The sequence below is a fragment of the Amblyraja radiata genome, chromosome 3 (genome assembly GCF_010909765.2).
Source record: "Amblyraja radiata isolate CabotCenter1 chromosome 3, sAmbRad1.1.pri, whole genome shotgun sequence".
NCBI lineage: Eukaryota > Metazoa > Chordata > Chondrichthyes > Rajiformes > Rajidae > Amblyraja > Amblyraja radiata.
In genome coordinates this window covers 50,746,182-50,761,059 of record NC_045958.1, presented here as the reverse complement: position 1 = coordinate 50,761,059, position 14,878 = coordinate 50,746,182, and the positions used below count along the sequence as shown (strand labels likewise).

General features: G+C 42.3%; 1 protein-coding gene across 3 annotated transcripts in view; it reads right to left on the bottom strand.

The window, feature by feature from the left end:
• The window catches only part of dock8 (dedicator of cytokinesis 8), a 205,741-nt gene that overhangs the window by 130,629 nt on the left and 60,234 nt on the right, over window positions 1–14,878 (bottom strand). For all 3 annotated transcript variants that reach the window (XM_033017783.1, XM_033017785.1, XM_033017784.1), the window contains 2 exons: window positions 3,952–4,127; window positions 1,879–1,950 (listed from right to left, as the gene is read on the bottom strand). In XM_033017783.1, the coding sequence (XP_032873674.1) occupies window positions 1,879–1,950; window positions 3,952–4,127 (248 nt within the window). The remainder of the gene's footprint in view (window positions 1–1,878; window positions 1,951–3,951; window positions 4,128–14,878) is intronic.

The window sequence follows — 14,878 nt, the reverse complement described above, 5'->3', positions numbered from 1 at the left end:
AACAGGAACCCGCTCCCCGATGGGCCCCTACGACGCCCCGAGCTGCGCCCCGTCATCCGCAACCCAGGTTCCTCTGTAGTTGGAGCGGGGCTGGGCTGGGCTGCTGTTGGCTGTGGGTCTCTGGGATCTCCGTGCTTGCAGTGGGCCTGGGGGTCGGTGTCCCGAAGAGGGGGCGCAGCTCGGGGAACGGCTTCTGGTGGTCCTGACGTCTCCGGCCAGTTTGCAGTTTTCCTCTGGAGTTGGAACGGGGCTGGGCTGCTGCTGGCTGTGGGTCTCTGGGATCTCCGTGCTTGCAGTGGGCCTGGGGGTCGGTGTCCCATTGGTCCTGACGTCTCCGGTGACTGGCACGGACCTGCTGCAATCGCCGACTTGAAGACAGTGCAAAGCCCCCGCGCCGGTGCAATGAGCGGGGAGCTGGAGAGGGGAGGGAAGGGGTCACACACATGGCCGGGAAGCAGAGGGGTGTAGGTGAGGTGAAACTGAAGCGAGCGACAATCTGCTGCTGCCTGCCCCGCTGAGTTAAAAAGTTCCCACGCAAGACTCACGAAACACTGTGTATCGTGAGTCTACCGTAGGAACGTTTTAACTCAGCGGGCAGGCAGCAGCATATTGTCAATTATTAACCCTCCCGCGCAATATACCCTCACCTTCTCTTTTATGAATGGGGATTTAGTTCCCCTTTCTTCGAGGACCGACCGGAGGTTCCGCTGTTACCTCTGCGGGCCGCCCTCGGTGAACGTTTTCAAGGACCTTTCTTCAAGGACCGAAAAAATGGCCGCTATTCGGAGGTTTTCGTTATTTGGATCTTCAGATAAAAGGTTGTGCACCTGTAATGTGCTAGATATTGATAGCTAGTTAACAAGGCGAGTTGATATTAACTAGTTAATATGAAAAACTGTCCTCATACTAATGCTTTTTGTTTTAAAAACGAAATTGGGATGATTGGTGGACCATTGGAGAAAATGGTTTTCTCCACTCCATGCCATTTTATTTTGCTGGAGGTCAAATATATTTCATTTCCTCGGTGGTCTGAAAATCTCCTTATTGCTACTGGCCTGGAATATTGCACACTGAGGTATTCCCTTTTCTTGTGTTTTGGGGCAATATATTTCAGATAGATTCATAAACCCAACGCTCAAGCAGGTAAAATTGGCCCATGAATGGTCAGATCTATACTTCATTACCATTGATGTCTGTTAATTTAGTTCAGTTTAGAGATACAACGTGGAAACAGGCCCTTCAGCCCAGCGAGTCTGCATCAACCAGCGATCCCCACACATTAACACTATCCTACACACACTAGGGACAATTTACACTTATACCAAGCCTATTAACCTACAAACCTGTATGTCTTTGGAGTGTGGGAGGAAACCGAAAATCTTGGAGAAAACCCATGGGAAGAAAGTACAAACTCCGTACATACAGCACCCGTAGTCGTGATCGAACCATGGTCTCCGGCGCTGCAAGCGCTAGAAGACTGCAACTCTACCGCTGCGCCACTGTTCCACCCTTGCCACCCATCTATTGTAGCTTAATAGCTTTGAGTCACTCCCAGCACTGCAAGAACATAATTTGTGAAGTGTCTTTAAGTACCAATAAGTCTAGTGGGCTAACAGCATCTTATTATTCCTTTTTTTTTTGTTTCTACATCTTATGTACACAGAGTAAAGGGTTGAAATCTTAATTGTAAAGTAAATACTGGAAGGTTTCAGACAGTTACACACATGAATAAGCAGTCTGACTCACAGTACAATACAATGTCAAAATTCCAAGCAGTGAATTAGAACAGCTGTAAAAATTCCAAGAGTTGTGAATACGTTTTAACTTGTTAAACCTTCAAATAATCTGGTATGCTTCCTCTTGCTGCAATCAACTTACCTTCTGTTGACAATAAGCCAATCTTGAGTATAGGTCTGGACACAGTCACGCACGTGAGGATCTAAATCAACCCTAAAAAATAATCAAAATATCATTAGTTCCATCAAACATATTGAGTTGCAAACAGTTTCTCATAATAAAACAGATGAGTAAATTACACTCAAAATGCAATAATGCAGATTCTTCATCTTGTACTTAAACAAAGAAAATGTTTCTTATATGTATTAGAACTGCAGTAGCTATTGCAGTTACATCTTGTACAGTTTTGTTTTCTCTGGATTAGATTGTTTTGAATTTAATTGCTATTGCAGGCCTTCAGCACCTGATCTGGGATTGCAATGTAGTGCAATAATAAGGTAGCACAGTATAGTACTCTCACAACTCAAATTGTCAAAGATAACAGTTCTTCACTAGGCATCTGAAAATAGTCAGAGAGTGGTGGAAATTGAGTGGTACAATTATTTCAGAATAAAAGCACCCTGAATTAATAACATAACACATTCGTCAGCAGCACCAACTGCATATCATTGCTCTTAAACTACTACAAATGTCTGCAAAACTCATGCCTATCTATATATTTATTGATTAACATTAGTGAACTGCATGCCTTGAGTGCAGTGCAAGTTTCAATCAATAAAACATCTTATCTCTTTTCCAGCCTCTGCCGCTTAATAAAAAAGGCTCAGTATGTTGGTGCTTTAATTGGAAGTGATATAATATTTAAACTACTGCCGTCACTTTCTACCAAATCCACCAACCATAACTTCATACGTCATAGGAGCAAATGGTGGCCATTTGGCCCATTGAGTCTACTCTGACATTCAATCATGGCTGATCTATCCTTCCCTCTCAATCCCATACTCTTGCCTTTTCCCCCACAACCCCTGACACCCTAACTAATTAGGAATCTGTCAATCTCTGCCTTAGAATACCCATATTGCTGGGGTTTTCTCAGAGTTGATACTGCTTTTAAATAGCAATTCTTAAATGTGTTTTTGCCTCACTTCTCAAGCTGTAACCATAATCAAGTAAGAGCCGCATGGAAACTTTTTATGGCTCAGGTAATTTTAAAATTTGCATAAATATCTGAAACTTATTTCAGCTCCTTGCCTTTGGTACAATAATACATGCTATGTTGTTTTTAGAGTGCCATGTTTTTCTTTGAACAAGAATTCTTAAATTGGGAAAAAAACATAAAAGTGCTGGAGGAACCCAACGGGTCAGGAAGCATTGTGAAGGGCACGGACAGGCAAACGTTTGGGTCAGAAACCATTGTCTGAAGAAAGGCCCCAACCCAAAATGTTAGTTCCCTCCACAAATGCTTGACGCGCTGAATTCTTCCAGCACTTTGTATTGTGGTCAAAATTCTAGCATCTGCAGTTCCTTGTGTCTCCTCTTTATTAAATTGGAAGTTATGTAGGAGTCTAGGATAAAGAAAATACTCCAAACTATTTCACCCTCTCGAAGCTACAATTAAGACTTTAAAAAGTACAATTGGTCACTTGCACCTTTACCGCGATGATGACAAATGTCTCTACAGTATGAAATTAAAACATATCGTATGAAATTAAAACATATCGTATGAAATTAAAACATATCGTATGAAATTAAAACAATCCACTGTTAATTTTTTTTCTAATCTAACCACAGTAACAGATTTCCACAGCCATATTAACATTGTTGTAAATCTCCTATGTGGCCTCTCTGAGTTTTTGAAATCCTTATACCATTGAAGTTTCTGGGCAGAAAGAAAATTGCCTGATACATTATCATTGTGGCATTTTTACTTTTGATGGATTATAAATATACAAAGTGTAAAGGAGTGATGTCCAACACACTGTAACCTTTACTAAGCGTTTATTAAAGCACATGGCACACACGTCCCAGCACTGACTGCATCCAGCCTTCAGGCATACTGGGACCAAGTGGGAGGAAACAAAGGGAGGATATCACAGTTATACTGATATGATGGGGCGTGGTTAATGGTGATGAGGTAGCTACATTATAGGTTGCATGCATAAACCATCTACACAAAGTAAAACTAGATCAAAACCCAGAATAAAGGTGTTATACCCATCTTCAGGAACAGAAGGCTGAATGGTCCTACACTCTCTTGGAACAAAAGTAATGTCCAGGTCATCATCAGGGAAGTCGCCCAGGTCCTGCTGAAGATCAGAATCTGCAATGTTGAATTGCGACATCAGGAACTCTTCAAAATCCACTGGCACCACAGGGTTATAGTATGGAGGCTGAATGGAAGCAAGCCAAAGATGGAAATTAACAATGGAGGTGACAAAAAGGTAAAATCTCAAGTTCAATAACTTGCTTGGAATTAAACAAAATACTTTGGATAACTGAAACACAATCCAAATTTAGTAATTATAAAGATACTTTGGATATATACTTCCCATGACGCAGAAGGAGGCCATTCAACTTGTCAAGTCTATGACAACTTTAGTTTCAATTTAGAGATACAATATTGAAGCAAGCTCACTGAGTCCATGCCGACCATTGATCTCCCGTTCATTGTATTTCTATGTTAACCAACTTTTGCGTCCATTGCCTGCATACGAGGGACATTTTTACAGAGGACAATTAAACTACAAACCCACATGTCATTGGAATGTGGGAGGAAACCAGAGCATCTGAAGGAAGCCCACACTGTCACAAGGAGAATGTGCAAATACTACACAGCTAGCCCTGGGTTCAGGACTGAACCCGGATGTTTGGTGCTGTGAGGCATCAGCTCCACAAGCTGCACTCTTTTCCGAGCAAACTCAATTTATCATCTATTCCCGTTATATATTCATTTGCTTATTATGCGGATTCTCCTGCAATCTACCCACACCATGGGTAACCTGCAGCAGCCAATTAACCTACGAGCACACCTGTGGAATATGCAAGGAAACGGGAATACTTGGAAGATGCCCACGGGAAGGAATACCTCCCAGACAGCACCAAAGGGCTAGATTGAGCCCCAGCATTACAATTGAAATCCTTCTCGCTCTATATAAAATAAAATTACATAGGGACGAGAAATTTAAAGGACAGAAAGAGGCTGTTTGATTTTCTGAGTCCACACTAAAGTTGATTGTTGGGTTCTGGTGGGAAACCTGACTTTCCCCCAGAGTGATGTCAATAATTAGAAGGCATAGCTTAAAGTTGAGAGAGAAAAGATTAAAGGAGATGTACCGCGCAAGGTTCTTTTAAAAACAGAAAGTGGTAGGTGTCTAGAACTCACTACCAGGGGTGGTGGTGGAGGAAGATTCGGTAGTGGTGTTTAAGAGGCTTTTCAATGGGCAAATGGATATGCAGGGAGTGGGGGGGGGGGGGTTATGGCTAATGTACAGGCGGAGGAGATTAGATCAATTTGGCATCATGTTCAACATCGACATTCAGGGCTGGATTTCGATGAAGAGAGGCCCTAAGCTGTTCCACTTGTGAGCCCCCTCCCGATCCCCCACCCCCACGACTAGAGGAAGATGGTCCACCAGATTGACAGTTTAGGTGGTCATTTAAGACGGCTTGCATGATGCGTGCGATAATGTGCTCAGACGAAGTGCGTAGTTACCAGTCGGAATTATGCATTATAATATGCATTTGCATATTATTTCTGCTTCAAATAAAGTCACAAACTAAACATATTCACCAATCAAGACATGATATATACCACAATGACGCAGCAAAATTATAATACAGTATCTCAACTCTTTTTACACATTGCAATGAATGCAATTTCTATTATTTCTTTCCACTTCCAAACAAAAATGTGGTTGGATTATTCAGCGTAAGATCAACCTCGGTGAGACCAAGCGCAGGCTTGGCGATCGCTTCGCACCAACACCTCAGCTCGGTTCGCAATAACCAACCTGATCTCCCGGTGGCTCAGCACTTCAACTCCCCCTCCCATTCCGAATCCGACCTTTCTGTCCTGTGCCTCTTCCATGGCCAGAGTGAGGCCCACCATAAATTGGAGGAACAGCACCTTATATTTCGCTTGGGCAGTTTACACCCCAGCGGTATGAACATTGACTTCTTCAATTTCAGGTAATCCCTGCTTTCTCCTCCCCTTCCCAGCTCTCTCTTAGCCCACTGTCTCCGCCTCTTCCTTTCTTCTTCCCGTCCCCCCACCCTCACATCAGTCTGAAGAAGGGTCTCGACCCGAAACGTCGCCTATTTCCTTCGCTCCACAGATGCTGCCCCACCCGCTGAGTTTCTCCAGCATTTATGTCGACCCATTCACACAAGTTCTGTTATCCCACTTTCCTCACCCACTCCCTACACATTAGGGGCAATTTTACAGAGACAGGTTAACCTACAAAGCCAATGCGTCTTTGGGATGTGGGAGGAAACCCACACGCTTGCAGGGAGAATATGCAAATTCAACACATACAGTGCCTGAGGACAGGATCGAACACAGATCACTGGCGTGTGAGGCAGCAAGCCACCAGCTGTGCCACTATATTTTGTTTTCCAACACACAAAAAACTATACGTTGATAACTTTAGTTACTAAAAAAATGAATTCAGTTTTAAATCTCCAAATGACGCTATGTCCCCCTTTACAGCTACTGTATGTTTTAATTAAGTTCAAGACTATGGGGCAGTACATTGGCCATAAAGTTGCTACCTAAAAGTGCCAGAGACCCGGAATTGATCCTGAATATGGGTGCTGTGTATGGAGTTTGCTCCTTTTCCCTTTGATCGCATGGGTTTTCTCCGTGCTCTTGTTTCCTTCCACATTCCAAAGGTGTGCAAGAACCTATTTCAGACCCAACACAAAACGTAATATTTTCCTTTTGTCCAGAGATTCTGTCTGACCTGTTGAGTTACTCCAGCTTTTTGCGTCTATCTTCAGTTTAAACCAGCATCTGCAGTTCCTTCCTACACATACGATACTATACGATAGAACTTTATTAATCCCAGGAGGGAAAGTGTGTGTGTGTGTGTGTGTGTGTGTGTGTGTGTGTGTGTGTGTATTACACAAACACACACACACACACACACACACACACACATATATCTATATAGTTATATATTCATATATAAATATACACCATTTTGATTTCTCGTTTATAACATTGTTTAAGTACAACGGGATCTGGGGGTCCATGTTCATCAGTCTATGAAAGTAAGCATGCAGGTACAGCAGGCAGTGAAGAAAGCAAATGACATGTTGGCCTTCATAACAAGAAGAGTCGAGTATAGGAGCAAATAGGTCCTTCTGCAGTTGTACAGGGCCCTAGTGAGACCACACCTGGAGTATTGTGTGCAGTTTTGGTCTCCAAACTTGAGGAAGGACGTCCTTGCTATTGAGGGAGTGCAGCGTAGGTTCACAAGGTTAATTCCCGGGATGGCGGGACTGTCATATGTTGAGAAATGGAGCGGCTGAGCTTGTATACTCTGGATTTAGAAGGATGAGAGGGTATCTTATTGAAACATATAAGATTATTAAGGGTTTGGACACGCTAGAGGTTGGAAACATGTTCCCGATGTTGCGGGACTCCAGAACAAGGGGACACAGTTTAGGAATAAAGGGTAAGCCATTTAGAACGGAGATGAGGAAACACTTTTTCACACAAAGAGTTGTGACTATGGAATTCTCTGCATCGGAGGGCGGTGGAGGCCAGTTCTCTGGATACTTTCAAGAGAGAGCTAGATAGGGCTCTTGAAGATAGTGGAGTCAGGGGATATGGGGAGAAGGCAGGATCGGGGTATTGAATGTGGATGATCAGCCATGATCACATTGAAATGCGGTGCTGGCTTGATGGGCCAAATAGCCTTCTTCTGCACCTATTGTCTTTTATCTAATAACTAACATCAAGCAAGGAACAGGCAGTAACAGAATTTTAGATTGAATGAAATTAAACAAAAATGTAGACTCCACTGCATCTTTCATTAAAGTAAGAGACCTCCAAAACTTCAGACAACGTTGAGCTTCCAAAGCATGTAGCAACTAGACCATGCTTCTCCGACCACAACCAAACACAGGCTCATTCATGCCCAAATAATATTGCTTCAGTACCTCAAGCAATAACAAATACATGAAGAATTCCTGCAAGTCTTAACAGCAAACTATTAAATATCATTCAGGGAGCTGGTTAGAAATGCTAAAATAAATTACCCAATTGAACATGGTGCTCCTCAAAGTCTCATTTCTGACCACCTCAGAGTTAATAAATCATCAAGGCTGTAATTTTTTCACAAACAGAATGTAAAAAAAATCTCAATTCAGTGTTTGCAGTTATCTGGAGAGTTTTAATTTTACTCCAGTACTCCTGAGTTCATACCAGTGTTGTCATGACTGACCCGCTTTGCCCTGTGAACATCCCAAGTTTCCAACGCTGATGACTTCTTCTTAAGATTGAGTATGATTTGCTTCCACTTTAATTCTGTGAGCAACGTGATGTCTGATGAGACCAGTTTGAAGTCTGTTGAAGCTGCTACTGGTATGGTAGAAGGTGCTGAACGATGTGGATGGGTCGGCTATTTTTGCACTTCCACTTGTTTTACTGGACCTATGTATTTCCAAAGAGTTCCAATGTTGCCAGCACCAGCCTTGTTGCTCTTTTTTTTTAAATTCTGAATGGCCATGGACCAAGGATTCATGAGTCAATGAGAAGGGTATATTGTTTCATGGAGGCTTTGAGAATATCCTTGAATTCTGTCCTCTGCTCACCAGATATTGTCCTGCCATGGCAGAGTTCAGAGTAGTGAACCTGATGTCAGGAAAGCAAATGAGGTGACCCACCATCGGAACTGCACAATTGCAATTGGAGCTACTTTACTGGGAATGTTGGTCTGGGAGAACATGCTACTATTCTTCTGAAGAAGGGTCCCAACCCAAAATGTCACGTCGTTATTTTGTTTTTAGTTTAGAGATGCAGAACGGAAACAGGCCATACTGCCCACCGATCCCCGCACATTAACACTATCCTACACACACTAGGGACAATTTACACATATACCAAGCCAATTAACTTCTTTACCTGTACATCTTTTGTAGTGAGGGAGGAAACCGAAGATCTCGGAGAAAACCCACGCTGTCACGGGGAGAACGTACAAACTCCGTACAGACAACACCCGTAGTCAGAGTCGAACTCGGGTCTCCTGCTCTGCAAGCGCTGTAAGGCAGCAAATCTACCACTGTGCCATTGTGGTATATTCTTCAGGAATGTTGCCTGGCCCACTGATTTACTCCAGCACTTTGTGTCTATCTTTGTGTATAAACCAGGATCTGCAGTTCTTTGTTTCTAGTATTCTTCTGCTTATCTGATTAATTAGTAAGATTCTGTGGATACAGTGTTAAAGGCATCTCTTCAATGTGGCAGTTCCTCACTGATCATAGCAACTATCTCAGTATCTACAAAATCGGAAGGGGAGCCTCATTCTTGATCACACGGGACTGCCCTAGGGAAAGGTTGTAGGTTTAGCTTATTACTGTCACATGTACCGAAGTACAGTGAAAATGATTTTTTTTTGTGTGCTATCTAAACAGATCAGACATACCATACATAGATACAATCAAGTCAAACTCAAGTACAACTATAGCACAGCCCTTCGTCCCCTGCATAAAACTCCATAAATTTTGGAAATAAATCTTTGAAATCTTCACAAAACTATTTAAAATAAAATTGGACCCCAATACAGAATTGATTATTTTCGGAACAATGGAAGCCTGCTCTGAGCTAACTTCATTTCAAAATTGTTTCCTTAACTATGGCTTGATAACGGCAAAAAAACTTATACTCAAATTTTGGAAAAATGCACCCACCCTAACGCTTAAAATGTGGATCACAAACATGTCTGAAATGTTACATCTCAAAGATATGAGATTCGTCCTAGCAGGAAAATCAGAACAATTCTTAAAGATATGGTCTCCTTACATCGATTTATTACAAGTATAATATGGTGCAACATAACTCTGGAAATTAACCGTTTCAGAACTGGGTGAGGGGTGTGGAGGGGTGAGGGGTGCATTTCTGCTCTTTTTTTTTCTGTTTTTCCTTTCTTGTTTTCTCTTTTTTTTTACATCTTTATGGGTTCTTTCTCCCTATCCCACAAACTATCAATTGTTAACTCCTGGGGTTTACACATCACTACTTTCCTTAATCTTTTCTTTTCTCTCTTTTTCTTGCTTCTGTTATTTCTCTATTGTTAAATTTAAAACAAGAAGTTGTACACGAAATGTATTATGTTATATGCCACGGTTTATACGACTGTACATTGCTTCTAATAAAAATATATATTTTTTAAAAACCTCAAGTACAAAGAATACAAGTGCAGAAGGGAAGATACAGAGTGCAGAACCTGGTTGTCAGCATTTTTTAGCGTATCAGTTCCATAGACAAAGTCCAATGTCCTCAATGAGGTAGAGGTGAATCAAATTATACCCAAGCTTATGGAAGGACCATTCAGAAGCCTGATAACAGAGGGGAAGAAGCTGTTCCTGAGTCTGTTGGCGCATGGTTCTCCCTGTTCCCATCCAGTACCTTCTGCCGGACGGGAGCAGGGAGAAGAAGGAACAACTGGGGTGGGACAAGTCTGATTAAGTTGGCTGCTTTTCCCAAGGCAGTCTGAAATGTAGATGGAGGCTATGGTGGGGTCTGGCTTTTGTGATGGACTGGGCTACATCTACAATTCTCTGCAATTTCTTGTGGTCTTGGCAGAGCTTGGCCCAAACCAAGCTGTGATACTTTTCATGCTTTTTATGGTGCACCTGTAGAGGTTTATAGTCATGCGATGTTGCAGAAAATCTCTCCAGTGCAGAAGAAAGAATGATATGGACTCTGGGTGCAATTTAGTAAAGATTGCAAATTATAGAAAACAATCGAAATAAGCCGTAGAGGAGAAAATGGTAATGAGATAAGCCAAATGATCAATGAGGCCAGTTTAACAACTTTTGCGGCCAGTCATAATTATTTGCAAGAACACTAAGTTTTATTGTTACTAAAAATAAAAATCATGATTTTGCAATTGTGATTCTTTCTGTTTTGAGCATCACCAATGTCTCTCAAGTAATTTCACTGAAAGTAATAGCCACTCAAATTTGCTATTGAGGGAAATATATTGACTGTTAGTGCTAATTGTGTAGAGTTTGCATATTCTTCCTGAGACTTGTAGGTTTTCCCCAGGACTCTTCGTAATAAGGTGGATGAGTTGAATGTGCAGATAGCTATTAATGACTATGATATAGTTGGGATCACGGAGACATGGCTCCAGGGTGACCAAGGCTGGGAGCTGAACATCCAGGGATATTCAATATTCAGGAGGGATAGAGAGAAAGGAAAAGGAGGTGGGGTAGCGTTGCTGATTAGAGAGGAGATTAACGCAATGGAAAGGAAGGACATTAGTTTGCAGGATGTGGAATCGGTATGGGTAGAGCTGCGAAACACTAAGGGGCAGAAAACGCTGGTGGGTGTTGTGTACAGGCCACCTAACAGTAGTAGTGAAGTTGGAGATGGTATCAAACAGGAAATTAGAAATGCGTGCGACAAAGGCAAAACCGTTATAATGGGTGACTTCAATCTACATATAGATTGGGTGAATCAAATTGGCAGGGGTGCTGAGGAAGTGGATTTCTTGGAATGTATGCGGGATAGTTATCTAAATCAACATGTAGAGGAACCAACGAGAGAGCAGGCTATTTTAGACTGGGTATTGAGTAATGAGGAAGGGTTAGTTAGCAGTCTTGTTGTACGTGCCCCCTTGGGCAAGAGTGACCATAATATGGTTGAGTTCTTCATTAGGATGGAGAGTGACATTGTTAATTCAGAAACAATGGTTCTGAACTTAAAGAAAGGTAACTTTGAGGGTATGAGACGTGAATTGGCCAAGATTGACTGGCAATTAATTCTAAAAGGGTTGACGGTGGATATGCAATGGAAGACATTTAAAGACTGCATGGATGAACTACAAAAATTGTTCATCCCAGTTTGGCAAAAGAATAAATCAGGGAAGGTAGTGCATCCGTGGATAACAAGGGAAATCAGGGATAGTATCAAAGCGAAGGATGATGCGTACAAATTAGCCAGAAAAAGCAGCATACCGGAGGACTGGGAGAAATTCAGAGACCAGCAGAGGAGGACAAAGGGCTTAATTAGGAAAGGGAAAATAGATTATGAAAGAAAACTGGCAGGGAACATAAAAACTGACTGCAAAAGTTTTTATAGATATGTGAAAAGAAAGAGATTAGTTAAAACAAATGTAGGTCCCTTGCAGTCAGAAACGGGTGAGTTGATCATGGGGAACAAGGATATGGCGGACCAATTGAATAACTACTTTGGTTCCGTCTTCACTAAGGAAGACATAAATAATCTGCCGGAAATAGCAGGGGACCGCGGGTCAAAGGAGTTGGAGGAATTGAGTGAAATCCAGGTTAGCCGGGAAGTGGTGTTGGGTAAATTAAATGGATTAAAGGCCGATAAATCCCCAGGGCCAGATAGGCTGCATCCCAGAGTACTTAAGGAAGTAGCTCCAGAAATAGTGGATACATTAGTAATAATCTTTCAAAACTCTTTAGATTCTGGAGTAGTTCCTGAGGATTGGCGGGTAGCAAACGTAACCCCACTTTTTAAGAAGGGAGGGAGAGAGAAAACGGGGAATTACAGACCAGTTAGTCTAACATCGGTAGTGGGGAAACTGCTAGAGTCAGTTATTAAAGATGGGATAGCAGCACATTTGGAAAGTGGTGAAATCATTGGACAAAGTCAGCATGGATTTACAAAAGGTAAATCATGTCTGACGAATCTTATAGAATTTTTCGAGGATGTAACTAGTAGCGTGGATAGGGGAGAACCAGTGGATGTGGTGTATCTGGACTTCCAGAAGGCTTTCGACAAGGTCCCACATAAGAGATTAGTTTACAAACTTAAAGCACACGGCATTGGGGGTTCAGTATTGATGTGGATAGAGAACTGGCTGGCAAACAGGAAGCAAAGAGTAGGAGTAAACGGGTCCTTTTCACAATGGCAGGCAGTGACTAGTGGGGTACCGAAAGGCTCAGTGCTGGGACCCCAGCTATTTACAATATATATTAATGATCTGGATGAGGGAATTGAAGGCAATATCTCCAAGTTTGCGGATGACACTAAGCTGGGGGGCAGTGTTAGCTGTGAGGAGGATGCTAGGAGACTGCAAGGTGACTTGGATAGGCTGGGTGAGTGGGCAAATGTTTGGCAGATGCAGTATAATGTGGATAAATGTGAGGTTATCCATTTTGGTGGCAAAAACAGGAAAGCAGACTATTATCTAAATGGTGGCCGACTAGGAAAAGGGGAGATGCAGCGAGACCTGGGTGTCATGGTACACCAGTCATTGAAAGTGGGCATGCAGGTGCAGCAGGCAGTGAAGAAAGCGAATGGTATGTTAGCTTTCATAGCAAAAGGATTTGAGTATAGGAGCAGGGAGGTTCTACTGCAGTTGTACAGGGTCTTGGTGAGACCACACCTGGAGTATTGCGTACAGTTTTGGTCTCCAAATCTGAGGAAGGACATTATTGCCATAGAGGGAGTGCAGAGAAGGTTCACCAGACTGATTCCTGGGATGTCAGGACTGTCTTATGAAGAAAGACTGGATAGACTTGGTTTATACTCTCTAGAATTTAGGAGATTGAGAGGGGATCTTATAGAAACTTACAAAATTCTTAAGGGGTTGGACAGGCTAGATGCAGGAAGATTGCTCCCGATGTTGGGGAAGTCCAGGACAAGGGGTCACAGCTTAAGGATAAGGGGGAAATCCTTTAAAACCGAGATGAGAAGAACTTTTTTCACACAGAGAGTGGTGAATCTCTGGAACTCCCTGCCACAGAGGGTAGTCGAGGCCAGTTCATTGGCTATATTTAAGAGGGAGTTAGATGTGGCCCTTGTGGCTAAGGGGATCAGAGGGTATGGAGAGAAGGCAGGTACAGGATACTGAGTTGGATGATCAGCCATGATCATATTGAATGGCGGTGCAGGCTCGAAGGGCCGAATGGCCTACTCCTGCACCTAATTTCTATGTTTCTATGTCTATGTTTCTTGTCTCCACCCACATCCCAAAGATGTGCAGTTTGGGATGTTAAATAGTCATTGTAAATTGCCATGAAATGCGTAGATGAGTTATAGAATCTTGGGGTGTTGAACTGAATGTGCGCAGAAAAAAAATGCAAGGAAGATCAGTAAGGGAGTGGGATTGTTTTTTTAATTGACAGAGACATGACAAGCTAAAATGTCCTCCATCGACAGTGCAAGGTCTCCCTCATTCAAATTCAATTAGATATTTTTCCATGTTCTGCTGTTTCATGGATTGATTCTGTTTCTTCTATTAGCATACGTGAGAGCTTAATCTAAGCAACCTTTCACAATAATCATGCCTTTTAATCATGTTTCTCTTTAATCCATTCCTCGACCCCAAGGAACAGGAAAAGAAAGGAAGATCTATAATCCGTGTAGTAAAAGACTGAATTGATATTAAATCACTATTATGGTGAATCATTTTAAGCAACTTCAACTAATTTGTGCAAACCTCGATCATAGAGCACGATGAATGATGCCATGAACTCAAAGGATAAGAATTTAAAGGAAGAAGTATTGCCTAACCAGAAAATAATTGATGTGGAGTTTGCATGTTCTTCCTGTGGTGGTATGGGTTTCTTCCAAGTGCTCATTTTCACCCATATCCCAATGATGTGGGAGAAGTTGCTAGATTGTTAGATTAAACTGCCACTGTAAATCGTCTCAAGTCTATGGGCAAGTGGTAGAATTTGGGAGATGATAATGGGAATATGGGGCAAATATAATCAGATTAGTACCAGATTGGTGTGAATACATGCTCGGTGGCTGGTGTGAAAATGATAGGCTACAGTTTAAGAAGGAACTGCAGATGCTGGAAAATCGAAGGTAGACAAAAATGCTGGAGAATCTCAACGGGTGAGGCAGCATCTATGGAGTGAAGGAAATAGGCAACGTTTCGGGTCGAGACCCTTCTTCAGACAGGCTACAGGATATGCTTCCGTGCTGTAT